The sequence below is a fragment of the Helobdella robusta genome (assembly GCF_000326865.2).
Source record: "Helobdella robusta unplaced genomic scaffold HELROscaffold_31, whole genome shotgun sequence".
In the NCBI taxonomy this organism is placed as follows: domain Eukaryota; kingdom Metazoa; phylum Annelida; class Clitellata; order Rhynchobdellida; family Glossiphoniidae; genus Helobdella; species Helobdella robusta.
The window spans coordinates 2,247,256-2,260,780 of NW_008704544.1; the positions used below are offsets into that span (position 1 = coordinate 2,247,256).

At 33.3% G+C, this 13,525-nt stretch overlaps 2 protein-coding genes across 2 annotated transcripts; one reads left to right on the forward strand and one right to left on the reverse strand.

The window, feature by feature from the left end:
* Positions 1-2,650: 2,650 nt before the first annotated feature.
* HELRODRAFT_175009 (hypothetical protein) lies at positions 2,651-4,368 on the forward strand (the record flags this gene model as incomplete). The annotated part of the gene is made up of 5 exons (XM_009022438.1): positions 2,651-2,657; positions 2,755-2,822; positions 3,549-3,728; positions 3,937-4,014; positions 4,252-4,368. 5 exons carry the CDS (start codon positions 2,651-2,653, stop codon positions 4,366-4,368), a joined length of 450 nt encoding a protein of 149 aa, XP_009020686.1.
* A 4,371-nt stretch (positions 4,369-8,739) lies between these two features.
* HELRODRAFT_192341 (hypothetical protein) lies at positions 8,740-11,012 on the reverse strand (the record flags this gene model as incomplete). Its single annotated transcript, XM_009022439.1, has 1 exon — positions 8,740-11,012. The coding sequence occupies one exon, from the start codon at positions 11,010-11,012 to the stop codon at positions 9,435-9,437; it is 1,578 nt and encodes a 525-aa protein (XP_009020687.1). The 3' UTR covers positions 8,740-9,434.
* Between the last annotated feature and the right edge of the window lie 2,513 nt (positions 11,013-13,525).

A 13,525-nucleotide genomic window follows, 5' to 3' on the forward strand; every position in this document is an offset into this window, starting at 1 on the left:
GACTATCCGAATTTGTTTTGACGGACTAGGAGAAGTTCTCAAAAAATATGATAGCTTCGGGATAAACGCAGCTTGGGTCAAAAGTATGAGGGCATCATGCTTACTAATGTGCACCATCATCGATAAAACATATTTGAATTCATCTAATTTTTTGACCCAAAAGTCGTCATGACATTTACCCCTAAAAATGACGGCCCCTAAAAATTGGCGATCAATTAATTCAGTTTTATTAATGCTTTGTAAAAAATTTGTAAGTGAAGTGGAAATAGTGATAATTTCGCATTTGTTGATGTTGAGCTTAAGCCCATATTGATGGCAACTATTACTAATTAAGTCAATGTCGTCGCTCAAAACCTCCATACAACCTCCAAGAGCGATATCATCTAGATATGCGACAACAAATTTTGAACGGAGAGATTTTATTAAGGGGTCGATAGACAGAGAAAAAAAGCAATGGGCCCAAAGGGTCTCCCTGTTGCACACCCTCTGCCGACAAGATCGTGCTATTGTCAAAAGAAAGAAATGAATTGGCATTGTAGGCCGACTTTACACAATTGAGCATGTGATCGCGACGGAGGGAATTGAAGGCGTTGGAAAAATCAAGTTTTAGAAAGCCCTCATTCTCTCCCATGTTGCCCACAAAACATGTATTGCTCCCTCTGCTCCTCCGCTAACACCAACACCAACTTGCTGGGGTCGAAGAATTGGAGCTACCTTTTTCTTTATAGTTAACAAGGCGCATTTTGCTGCCCAGCGCCTCCACACACACCCCACGGCAATCTGTCTGATCCCACCATCCTTTTTGGACCACGCCAACAATCTTTCAGCGAACAGATATGGGACAACTCCAGGAGAACAGACACCACTTAAAAGCAGATTGATGAAACTGGTAGCGGCATTGACAAGCTCCGTGGTTTCTAATTTTTCATGAGTTAGATCCCTCAAATGCTGAGGAGTCAGAGTAGGGCAGGATGATTTGAACGACGAATCTTGACTTGACATATATTAATTTATTGAATTATTACAATGAGTGATTTTGTTTGATTATAGGATTAAATTATTTTATCAATTTATAAATTTTGTTGTGATTTGTGGCCAAATTTAGAAAATTGGGGTGTTAATATTAATAACTGCGCTTTTATATTTATTGAATTTTTACAATGAGTGATTTTGTTTGATTATAGGATTAAATTATTTTAACAATTTATAAATTTTGTTGTGATTTGTGGCCAAATTTAGAAAATTGGGGTGTTGATATTAATAACTGCGCTTTTATATTTATTGAACTATTACAATGAGTGATTTTGTTTGATTATAGGATTAAATTATTTTATCAATTTATAAATTCTATTGTGATTTGTCGCCAAATTTAGAAAAATTGGGTGTTGATACTAATTAATGCGCTTTTATATTTATTGAACTATTACAATGAGTGATTTTGTTTGATTATAGGATTAAATTATTTTATCAATTTATAAATTCTATTGTGATTTGTCGCCAAATTTAGAAAAATTGGGTGTTGATACTAATAAATGCGCTTTTATATTGCTGAAGTTACTGGGATTGATGTATGAAACTATTACAAGGTAAGACCGGCTATCGAAAGTGAATAAAAAGGCTGTCCAAATGACAGTGGCTATTGTGGAAAAAGACGAATATTGGACTTAAAAAGACACGAGTGTGGACAACTGGATATAAATGAATAAAATTGTAAATGCAACCAACTGTGGGCCTATTAAAAACACATGTGTAGACCTTTGTCAACTTGAAATTAATGTATGAAAATGTGAATACAGTCAACTAAAGAACTTATAAAAACACAATGGAAATGAAGGTGTAACAATGTTAACAATCACTAAAACCAGGCGCGTATGTCTCGCACGAAAATATTGTGTTTTAAAAATCTACCTATCTATATATATAATATATGTATGTACCTATGTATGTATATAAATAATTCAATATTAGTATGTTGAAAAAAAAATTATTTTAATTATTTTAAGTTTTTCAAAGTTAAAAAACAATATATTAAAAGAGTACAATAAAAAAAATTAATAAAACAATGAGAGTATGTAATAAAAAAAAATTGGATTAAATATTTAACTTAGTGAAACCAACCTCCGCACCGGTGAAACAAGTGCAAATTGAACGGAAAAATGTTTAAATAATAAAAAAGATATAATAAAAACTTTGAATATATAAAGATAAAATAAACGAAATATGAAAACTGAATAGAAAACATTATAAAAATAGTTCAAATTACAGAAATATCTAAAAAAAAATCAAGAGCTTATAAAATCTGCCAGCCCTTGCGAAAACGTAAAACCGAATATGTGTGTGGTGTGTGTGTTTGTGTGTGTGTGTGCAATTTTTACTTTACAAATTAATAAATAGATAAAATAATGAGTCATGAAAGCGTTTTTATAAGAATGCATGTGTATACTTTCTTGTTGTTTTTCGTTATTGATGTTGTTATTGTTTTCATTATTATTGTTATTTATTGTTATTGTGGAGTTATTTAGTTACTATTTCGTTTGCAAATCTATCTTCAATGAAGGCCTTTCCTTGGAATATTTATACATGCAACATTGGTACAGAAACACTCAAAACATTTATATTTTTAAAATAACTGTACGATCATATTACCACTATGTCTGGTTAATATTAGTAATAATAATGATAATTATTTTTATAATTAATATTATTTTATTACAATAATAATAATAATGTTATTATTATTATTTCACCCTTCAGCTCTTAAGCCAGGCTATGGTTTGAAGCCAGTTATATATGCCTTCCACAGTAATCCAGCTACACCAAAGGTCATAATTAATGATTTATAATAATTATTATTATATTATATTAATTATGTTTGTATATTATTCTATATTTTATGATCAATTTATTCATATGTTATAATTAATGCTTTATGTGTAGATACTTTCATTAAATTATATTTACAATACTTATTTTATGCACATAGGCACTGTACAACTTGTTAAAAGTTATTTAACTTTTTGATTAATTTTATCGTCAATGTTTTGGATATTATAGTATAATATTATTATTGTTGTTATTATTGTTATTATTATTGTTGTTGTTTTTGTTATTTATGTTCTATTTTTAGCCAGCGTCAGTGATGTCAGAGTCCTTACAAGCAGACGATCTTCATAGGACTATGGACAATATGTCTCTGGGCCATCATTCCTTCTGTATGTCTAATTACTTTTCGCAATAATTATAGTTATAATCATAATAATAATTTTTATTATTACTTAATTAAATAATTTATACGTACATGATGATGATGATGATGTGGTGTTGATGATGATAGTAATAATAATGATGATGACGATGATGAGGATGGTGATGGTGATTGGTTCCATTTTTTTTACAACATTACCATTTTTTGCCACTACAAGTTTCCGGGGAAGATAATTCGGACTGGGACTTTTACACTGGTCTAAAGGTACTTTCTACTACTGATGAAAGCATTACAAACGTGTTAGCCCTGCTAAATATTTATGTTCATTTTATTTTTTCTACAGAAACCACCAAACAGATTATTTGTCTCAATGGACACACACTTGAACAGGTCGATGTCCTTGAGAGAGGTGGTCGAAGGTCGAAGGTCAATCGATGTCAAGGACTTTTTGAGGAAGATCAACAAGGATGGAGGATACTCAACGACCTCCTATGGTAAAAGAGATAAGAGTTCGAAATCGAATGTGAGTCTTTGGTTGATTTTTTTTATTTTGATTCACTGCTCTATTTTCTGACTGAGAGAATGAACGAATGACGGAGTAGATGAATGAATTAATTAATTAATAAATTACGAATAAATGAATGATTGGCTGGCTGGCTGGCTCACTGACCGACTGACCGTTTATTGATTTGTTTAACTTTTCATTTATTTATTAGTTCACTTGTTCACAGATCACATACCCACTTGAAGATTTGAAGGGAATGATGAAGCAGAAACACAAATCATTCATCACTTGTGATAACATCGAGGTAATTTTCTCAAATTCATTCATTCATTCATTCACTCATTCATTCATTCATTCAGCATTTAATTCACATAAGAATTGATGCCATGCGCTAGCCTTCAGACCAGGGATCACTCATTATCATGTTAAACATGACACTTCTAAACAAATTAAAAATGGCGATGGGATAGTGAATGAATGAATGAATGGGTGAGTAAATGAATGAATGAATTAATGAATAAACAAATTTTTCTCTCCAAAGAACTACTTGAATGAAAAAGACTTTGAAGAGTTATTTGGAATGAATCGACAGATGTTCAACCAATTGCCTTTGTGGAAAAGAAATGACCTAAAGAAAGTGCACAAACTCATTGAATGAGTGTACAATTGTTGTACAACTTATGCGTACGCATACACATTGTACGCGTACATTGTTAAACATAAACATACATGTATCTATCTATCAATCAATTTTTTGGGATTGCATGTGGGTATGTATATGTATGTACGTATGTATGCACAGTTGTCCAGTTGTATGCGTTTAATTATTTTCTTGATTAATCAATACGTACATACACACAAACAAACACACACACAACACGCAACTTTATTGTTTGCGTTAAGATATTTTACATTTGAATATTAACTTCAATTTGTTTTTCAACCTGCTTTTACATTTTTGTTCATTAATTCATTTACTTTAGATCTAAGTTCTTGTTCTTTTATAATAATTTCAATTTATTATTATTATTGTTGTTGTTATGGTTTTATTATCCTATTGTTGATCAACCTATTACATTTAAACTTTACTAAAGTTACTATTGTTACAATTCAAGCTCTTGTTTATACGTGCATTTATGTTATTTTATGTTATCTGTTGTTACTATTGTATTTTTTCATTTGACAGAATACAAATAGTTTTATTATTCACTTTTAAATTTTACAAAATATATAAATATATCTCGATTCATTGGTTCCCTGAACTTACAAAGCTGTTTATAAACACGGCAGAAATTGCTGAAGGATTGATTAGTTAACGGTACCTTTGTAATGTTTCTTTCCAGATATGTAGCTATAGACTAATCCTATATCTATCTCTTTATGTGTAGTGATTTTCTGGTAGTGTGAATAAAATGAATTCAATATTTTATATGTAGTGTTATATGGTGTTATATATAGTGTTTTATTCGTAAGTTATTTTATCTCTGTCTCTCCCCTCTCTGTCTCTCTCTCTCCCCTCTCTGTCTTTCTGTCTCTCTCTCTCTCTCTCTCTCTCTCTCTCTCTCTCTCTCTCTCTCAAGTACTTTTTTTCATTCGTGCTATTTTATTTCACCGTTTTTGAAAATCATACATAATTTTAAAAACTTTAAACTCTATTCTCCTATATTTTTCATTTTTTTCTCTCTCTCTTTCTCCAACTCCTCCTTCATTTTCTCTTTCTCTCTCTTTCTCTCTCTCTCATTCTATCCTATCCTATTTTTTTCTAGCACCTCTCTGGTAAACCGAATAGCCATCAAATGTAAATCGTCGTTGTTTTCATGAACAACCCACACACACACAGACAACACACACACAAACACACACATACAAACAATGACACACATACACACTGACACACACACACACTCGTATGTGTGTGTGTGTGTGTTTAATATCATTAATATTTATATTTCGTATCTTAAAATCTATCCATTGCTTATTTTTAATCATTAATTCATTGTTTTACTACTTAATTTTCTATGCATTTATATTTAATTTTAATACTCCTTACTTTTAAATGTATTACTGTAGGTATAAAATAATGTAATTTCTATATCTTTAATACTTCTATGTTACAACAACAACAACACACGTTTGGCTACCTATGATGAAACCGAAATACCCCTCGACGCCATCCACATCTGTCACTCGCCTCAGTATCACGCAACCCCGCTTTCACCCTGTCCTTCTCCACCTGCTCTCTCCATCCCAATCGCGGACGACCCCTTCCTACCACTCCTTCAACTTCGAACTCCAACGCTCGCCTAATCCCTACCCTTTCATCCCTTCTCAACACATGTCCATACCATCGCAATCTCGATCTCCTTATCAATGTCACAATGTCCTTATTCAGTCCCATCATTGACATCAGCTCTGTACTACTCCTCCTATCCTTCACTTTAACCCCACACATCATCCTCACCATAGCTCTTTCAGCCCTCTGCAGTACACTTTCCTCCTCTCTCCTCAACACCCAAGTTTCACCACCATATACCATCGCTGCTCTCACACATGCTTTATATACCCTCCCTTTCATCTTCACTGACCATTTCTTTCCACACAATATCCCATCCAGTTCCCTAAATTTCATCCATCCCACACGAACTCTAGCCGTAACTGCGCTCAAACATCCTCCATCCGCATTCAGCTTATCCCCTAAGTAAACAAAGCTTTCCACTCTTTCAATACCACCACTCAACCCTGTCCTTGCGTCCGTCCTATTAATCACACCATGAACACATTTCTTACATTTGAACGTGCCTTCCACCTTTTTCAGTGCCCCCCTCACACCACTACATCTCTTATGCACCCATTTCTGACATCCTATACACAATACCGAGTTAGTCTTCACTCTCCTGTCACATACCCCACAGGATTCTATTTTACTTATCACTCGCTCCCCACCTTCCCCACTCACCATTACCTTCGTCTTACCAATATTAACTTTTAACCCTTTCTTTTCAATAACGCTTTTACATCTGTCAAATTTTAACTGCAATTCTTCAATGCTATCAGCCATCAAGACTAAATCATCTGCATACAAAATCTCAAATAACAACCCCTCCATTATGTTTCCACACACAACATCCATCACAATTGCAAACAGAAACGGTGATAACACTGATCCTTGATGCACTCCTACCTTAACACTAAAAGCGTCCGACATCCCCCTTCCAACTCTCACCTTTGTCTTTGTCCCTTCATACAGCTGCATCACAGCTTTAACAAGTCTCTCATTCACTCCTTTCTTCCTCAACGCCCATTCAATGATCTTCCTCGGTACTCGATCAAAAGCCTTTTCTAGATCCACAAAACACATGTACAATCTTCGTTTCTTCTTTCTATAATTTTCCTGCAACATTCTCACCATGAACAACGCATCCACCGTTCCCCTACCAGGCATAAACCCACACTGCATTTCATTAACTGTCACCATATTTCTCAACCTCCTCTCAAGCACCCTCTCCACTACCTTCATTCCGTGCTCTAGCAATTTCACACCCCTGTATGACCCACAATCTCTCACATCTCATACTTCTATGTTACATTCACATAATCTAGTTCACCGTACAATCAAATATATAATAACAATAATATTATTTTTATTATTGTTGTTGTTGTTATTATTAAGTCACATTATTGTTAATCGTTCTGGCTTATAATTTCAAGATAGAACATTTTTTTGTTGTCCGTGTCATTTTTATCTAAGATAACAATTTTGAGTTTTTAATCTGCTATAGTTGTAAAATCAGACATATGTAAGCGTATCTGTATCTATATACGTGTTTTGAAACACTTTTGAGACTGTTTTTCATTGGAAATGGCTATATAAATGAATGTAATAATAATGACAATAATATTTATAATATAATTAACAATAAAATCTGTTTCGTATGTTGAACTGTCACTTTCAAAAGTTCTTTATTGTTTGATCAAGTTGGCGTTAAAAATGCACGAATGGTCATCATTTTAAATCTTGATTTGAGGAATGTGACTAAAAACGCATCGAATCACACACGATGATAAGATGTTGATGAAGAGGATGATGATGTTTGCTCTAGTTAGTCACGTGCTCAGTATGTATATAAATAGTATGTATATAAATAGTATATATATATATATATATATATATATATATATATATATGTATGTATGTGTGTGTATGTTTGTTTGTATGTATGTATATAAGCATGTGTGTTTGTATGTATGTACGTAAGCATCCATGTAAGTATGTATGTATTTATTTACTTGTATGTAGCTATCAAAATAATTTTTAATTTCCGCAATTTTGGATTAGACTCTTGTTTTTATCGAACTTTTTTGTGCGTGCTAAGGTGCGTTTATGTGCTTGTGCGTGTGTTTGCCTGTGTGTATTTGTTTGCCTGTGTGTGTGGTGTGTGTGTGTTTAAAAATTTTGAAAACGATTTTTTTCCAAATTGATTAAAATTTAAAATCATTGCATGCATGGATTGGCGCTGTTTTTTAAAATTTTGCCTTATCACTTTCCTTTTCAAAGTTACTTATTTGTTTGTTTCATTATTGTTAATTTTAGTAGTAGTAGTAGCAGTAAATGTAGTAGCAGTAGTAGTAATAATAGTAGTAGTGGCGAAGTAGTAGAAGTCGTAGTCTTAGCGCAAGTTGTATTAGTATTTTTTGTTTTTTGCATTCCAAAAGTTGGTTAACTTTGAAGGATGATGTACATTTATTAAGCTTTCACATTTTATGAATGTTTGCATGTTTATGTTTTCTTCTCTTTTTACTATCGTTTTGCTGTTGTTTTTATTCGTAAATTAAGAGAATAATAATGTACATTAAGTTGTTGTTAGCTTGTTGTTTTGTTGTTGTTGTTTTGTTACTGTTAGCTAATATTATTTAATTAAGTTTCCAATTCACTATTTCGCCAGTTTTTATCATTTGTTTCCAACTAAAGATATGATTAAGTTTTGCTTTCGGCTTGGAAATTTCAAGTTTATCGATTCGAAAATTGAAAAAAAAAATCCTCCATTAAATGCATTTACTTGTTTTTAAAAAAATATTTACTTAGTAATCGTTTTAAATGTACCTATATCACAGTCGCTTAATGAAATAATACATGTTTTAAGGTTTAATTCGCCATTGTAAACTATGAAATAAAGATAGAAAACCATCATTAAAATAATATTGAGAAGGTGTGTGTGTGTGTGTGTGTGTGTGTGTGTGTGCGTGTGTGTGTGTGTGTGCGTGTGTTGTAAAAATTTTCGTTCAACCTGTTTTGAATGGGAAGTCATTAAGTGGTAGACAGTTTACAAGTGCCTTACGTAAAAACGTAAAAAATCATCATCAGACATCAATAATAAATATTTGAAAATTTTTCAAGATATAAAATATTAATCTGAAGAAAGTTTTAATTGTATAACAACTCGACACCGAAAGAGTTTTTAATGCTTTTTTCATACGTCGTCGACGCTTACACTGTGAACGAGCTATTAAACAATTACGTTGGTCTTGGAGGAGTGCAGAGTAATTTCATGTGAGTAACAAAATGTCAGGTCCACCCTGTGTAGCCATCTTCTGTTTTTTTACCGAGTTATTTGTTAGATTCAACCGTTCTGAAACGCCATTATTTTTTTTGTATATTTATTTATTGATATATTTATTATTTAACTCTTAACTTATTTATTTAATATTTGAAGGTTCATAAAAAAATCAGTCGTCGAACGAGACAAAATCGAAAGTTTTGCAGATAGGAAAGGGACTGTCCTGTCTGCTGGAACATTTCAAATCCAACTTGGAGCTTAAAATCGACAAATTATCATTATTTTTATTATTTGGTGTAGTCCTATCGTTCAGTGTCCTGATTAAGTTGTTATTATTGTTATCATCGTTATTATTGTTTGTGAAGTTCAAACGTTTGCAAGAGTTGGCGGTGAGTCTACGACGATTTTCGAAACTGAGTGATTGACCGACGTGGCGTCTGCCTCGTAAGGAATTCTTTTTAGAAAAGGCGCTGGCGTCGACGTCTGTATCGTCGTCTGGTTTGTCGTCGTTGTGGCTGTCGTTCGAGTTTTCGCTTCCTTCATTGTTGACGTGCTCATCGCTCTCATGGTCGTTCTCTTCCTCGATTATTTTTTGCAAATTACATTTCGCCAGAGGAGATCGTTTGGTTAACTTGCTGGCGCTCTTGGCTGTGAATATTTTGTCGACGGGTTCCATTATTTCGCCCTGCCTCACCTGCACTGCTTTGTCGATCTTGAACGCCGAGTGTGGCGACGTGCAGGCGTCCTTTGTGGTGATGCTTTTGTTGCTGCTGCTGTTGCTTTTGTTGTCTAAATTACGTACAACTTCTTCATGGTATGATGAGGAAGAAGATTGATGACGATGATGAAGAAGAGGAGGAGGAGGAGGATGCTGATGAGGGCATGTTGCTTCCACGTTTGATAAGGAAGGCATGGACTGCGTCATTTCGTGTTGCGACTGATGTTGTTGCAGATGTTGTTGTTGAGATGTGTTGTTGGTGCTTGCAGAAAGCCTGGATAAAATATCGTTTGGCAGTGTCAATTCGAAAGACGACTCGCTGAACTGTTGACTGCCCAAACTTCCCCTTCCTGCATGAACATTTCTATGCCTCGGTGTTGATGTTCCTCTACTTACAAACGATAAGTGCTTTGATTTTTTCTCAGGCCCAAAATTCCAGACGCCACTGGCTCTGAACGTTGCGGCGGCCAGCGCTTGGTAAGCAGCTGCGATTTCAACGCCTGTGACTGCGGTCGTGATGAATCGTTTGGTCCTGGTTGGTGTCGGTGTGCTGTTGGATAATTCTGAAAAAGAATTTTTCTTCTTCAGAATAAACTTTTTTAAATCTGTCTGCGTCGGTTGTACACTCGACGTTTTATACGTTAGCGTTCGAACAATTACAGTTGAATTGGTGGATGATGAGTTCTGAGAAGAGCACTTGGCGTTATCTTTCTCAATTAATGAATCGTCAGCATTCGTGCCACTGAGTGCCATTTCGTCCTTCTTATCGCTTATCGAAGCGTTATGTAGGATTTGTAACATTTCCTGGACTGACGAATAAAAACATCTGAGAAAATTTGCAATCGACTTGTCGTTATCTAGATTGGCAGATGGGTTTTTGTTTTGAGAATGATTGAGATCATTGGTTGTTATCGATGATACTCTGTCATCAATCAACAGCCTTTCAACTGTTGTCTTCATTTCAATGAGTTGATTTTTAAATCGGGCGATCAGAAGTCCGCTTATGAAGCTGCCCTGCATTAAGTCCATCCGTGAAATGTCCCTTTTATTTTATTTCTAAATTAATTAAATAAATTTTATAATTTTTATTATTGTTATTATTAATAATAGCAAACATTATTATTATTAACAATTCATTACTAATATAACAAAAAAATCAAACAAACTTTAATAATAACAACATAAAAGTATTTCCCCAAAAATATTTTCCAAAAACCAACCAAAATAACAACAGGTAACTTATCGAATAGCATCATACAATCATAAAATGTCATTAATTAAATATAATTTATACTTAACTGCTAACAATTTTTACTTTGTAATAGGCAGTCAATCATCATTAGCGTGCATAAAAACATAAAACACTTAATATTAATAATGTATAGGCACCTTTTTTGTAATATCACGTCATGAAGTCTAAGACGTACACACACACACACACGCACACACACACACCACACACGCACACCACACACGCACACACACACATACATACATACACACACATACACATATATCCACGTATAGGTATGTATTGTTGAATATACCTATACCAACAAAAAAAATTGTTGCTAAAAGAATCCCATTTTTACTGACGCTAATTTTTCTGCACTGTGAAATTAAATGAGAAACTACCCTTTGAAATGAACGCTGATGCATCACATCTATAAGTGTCTATTGGATACATTAATTTTATAATGTAATATCATTTTAATTTAATTAACGATATAACGATGTTTGTTTGTGTGTGTGTGTGTGCGTGTGTGGTGTGTGTGTGTGTGTGCGTGAGAGAGAGAGAGAGAGAGAGAGAGCCACTTGGTACAACAAATTGTGAATATCAGCTGGCTCCATAAAAATAAAATGCCAATTATTTATTTTTTATCGAAAGCAATTGAACATATCCCATTGCTGTAATTATGTTTTAAAAAAGTATATAATGTTATTTTTTTTGTGTTGGTGTTATTATTATTATTGTTATTATTATTATTATTATTATCATCATCATCATTATTAACGTCCAACTTACTGCTAGATGGCATAACCATAGTTTATTAGGTTTTAACTGGTTAAAAATAGGTCCAAAATGATTGTGGCAATTAATTGAATAAAGGTTTTGAATTTGGCTGCCATTGGTTTGGAATTAATATTTTAATTTAATTTTAACATTTAATTTCAAATTATTTAAAAAATAACTGATATCAATATATACAGCAACAAACGTTAAGCTTTTGTTAAAATGGCCATTCCTGGCTCTGTACGCTTTTGTGTTAGAAAATGTATGTATTGTGAATTGTTGACCAGCCCCTCTAAAATGTACTCACTTGCAGTGACGAGCATTTTAGATTAAATAGGATTTTATAATTATTTCATTATTAATATTTGGTATTTGGAGTTAGAAAATAAAAGGATGTTCCCATTATCATTATCATTATAAAAAATACGACCAAAGGATAAACAAATTTATCAAAAAGCTATATCCCCCAAAAAATTCCAAATCACACTATAATTATAATGGTTATGTGATGGTGAGAGTTGCTTCTTCATAAAACATAGAATAGACACACATATACACCATACACATAGAGACACGCACACACACAAACAAAAATTACAGGGAAAACAACAGGAACATCAACAACAATAACAGCAACATTAACAACAACATCAACAATATCAACAACGAGGATACAAAACGAGGACCGAGTTAATCTGCAATCACAAAAATAAACTGCAGTGCAATGAGTGCTTTTCAAATTTGACATACGCTAACAATAAACATAGAGAGAGAGAGAGAGAGAGAGAGAGAGAGAGAGAGAAACAAAAAGAGAGAGACAGAAATAAAAAATGGAAAAAGACAAGGACGGAATGGAAAAGTAAAAGAACAAAACGTATTTAGCACAAAAACAAATGAACTAACCAGTTATATCAATAAAAGCTTTTCATGTATATGTCAACAATGAATCAATGTATTGTTTGTATCTATCATGATACATAGAAAGTTTTTTACACAATGCATGCAAATATCAAGGTGCTTGTGTATGTGTGCATAATTATTCGGTGAATTTATGCAGAACTCTTCTTCAATGCTAAAAGACGCAACTACAGTCGTGTAGATGTGTGTGTGTGTGTGTGAGAGAAAGAGAAAGAGAGAGAAAGAGAGCGTATATGTGTAAGTGTATGTATGTGTCAGTGTGTGTCTGACTGGTTGTTTCAATGGAAGGTAGCCATATTAGCAACCGCCGGTGCAAGTAAACAACATTTTTCTATCTATCTATCTGTCTGTCTGTCTGTCTGTCTGTCTGTTTGTCCGTCTATCTGTCTGTCTGTTTGTCCGTCTATCTGTCTGTCTGTCTATCTATCTATCTATATCCATTTCCTTACCAACAGTATGAATGACTGATTCTTTTTTGTAAACAATGACAGTAATGACATCAATAATAATAACAATAACATCAATAATAGCAACAATAACCTTAACAATAACATCAACAATAACAACATCAGTAATGAAATTAATAACAACAACAAACAGTAACAAACGA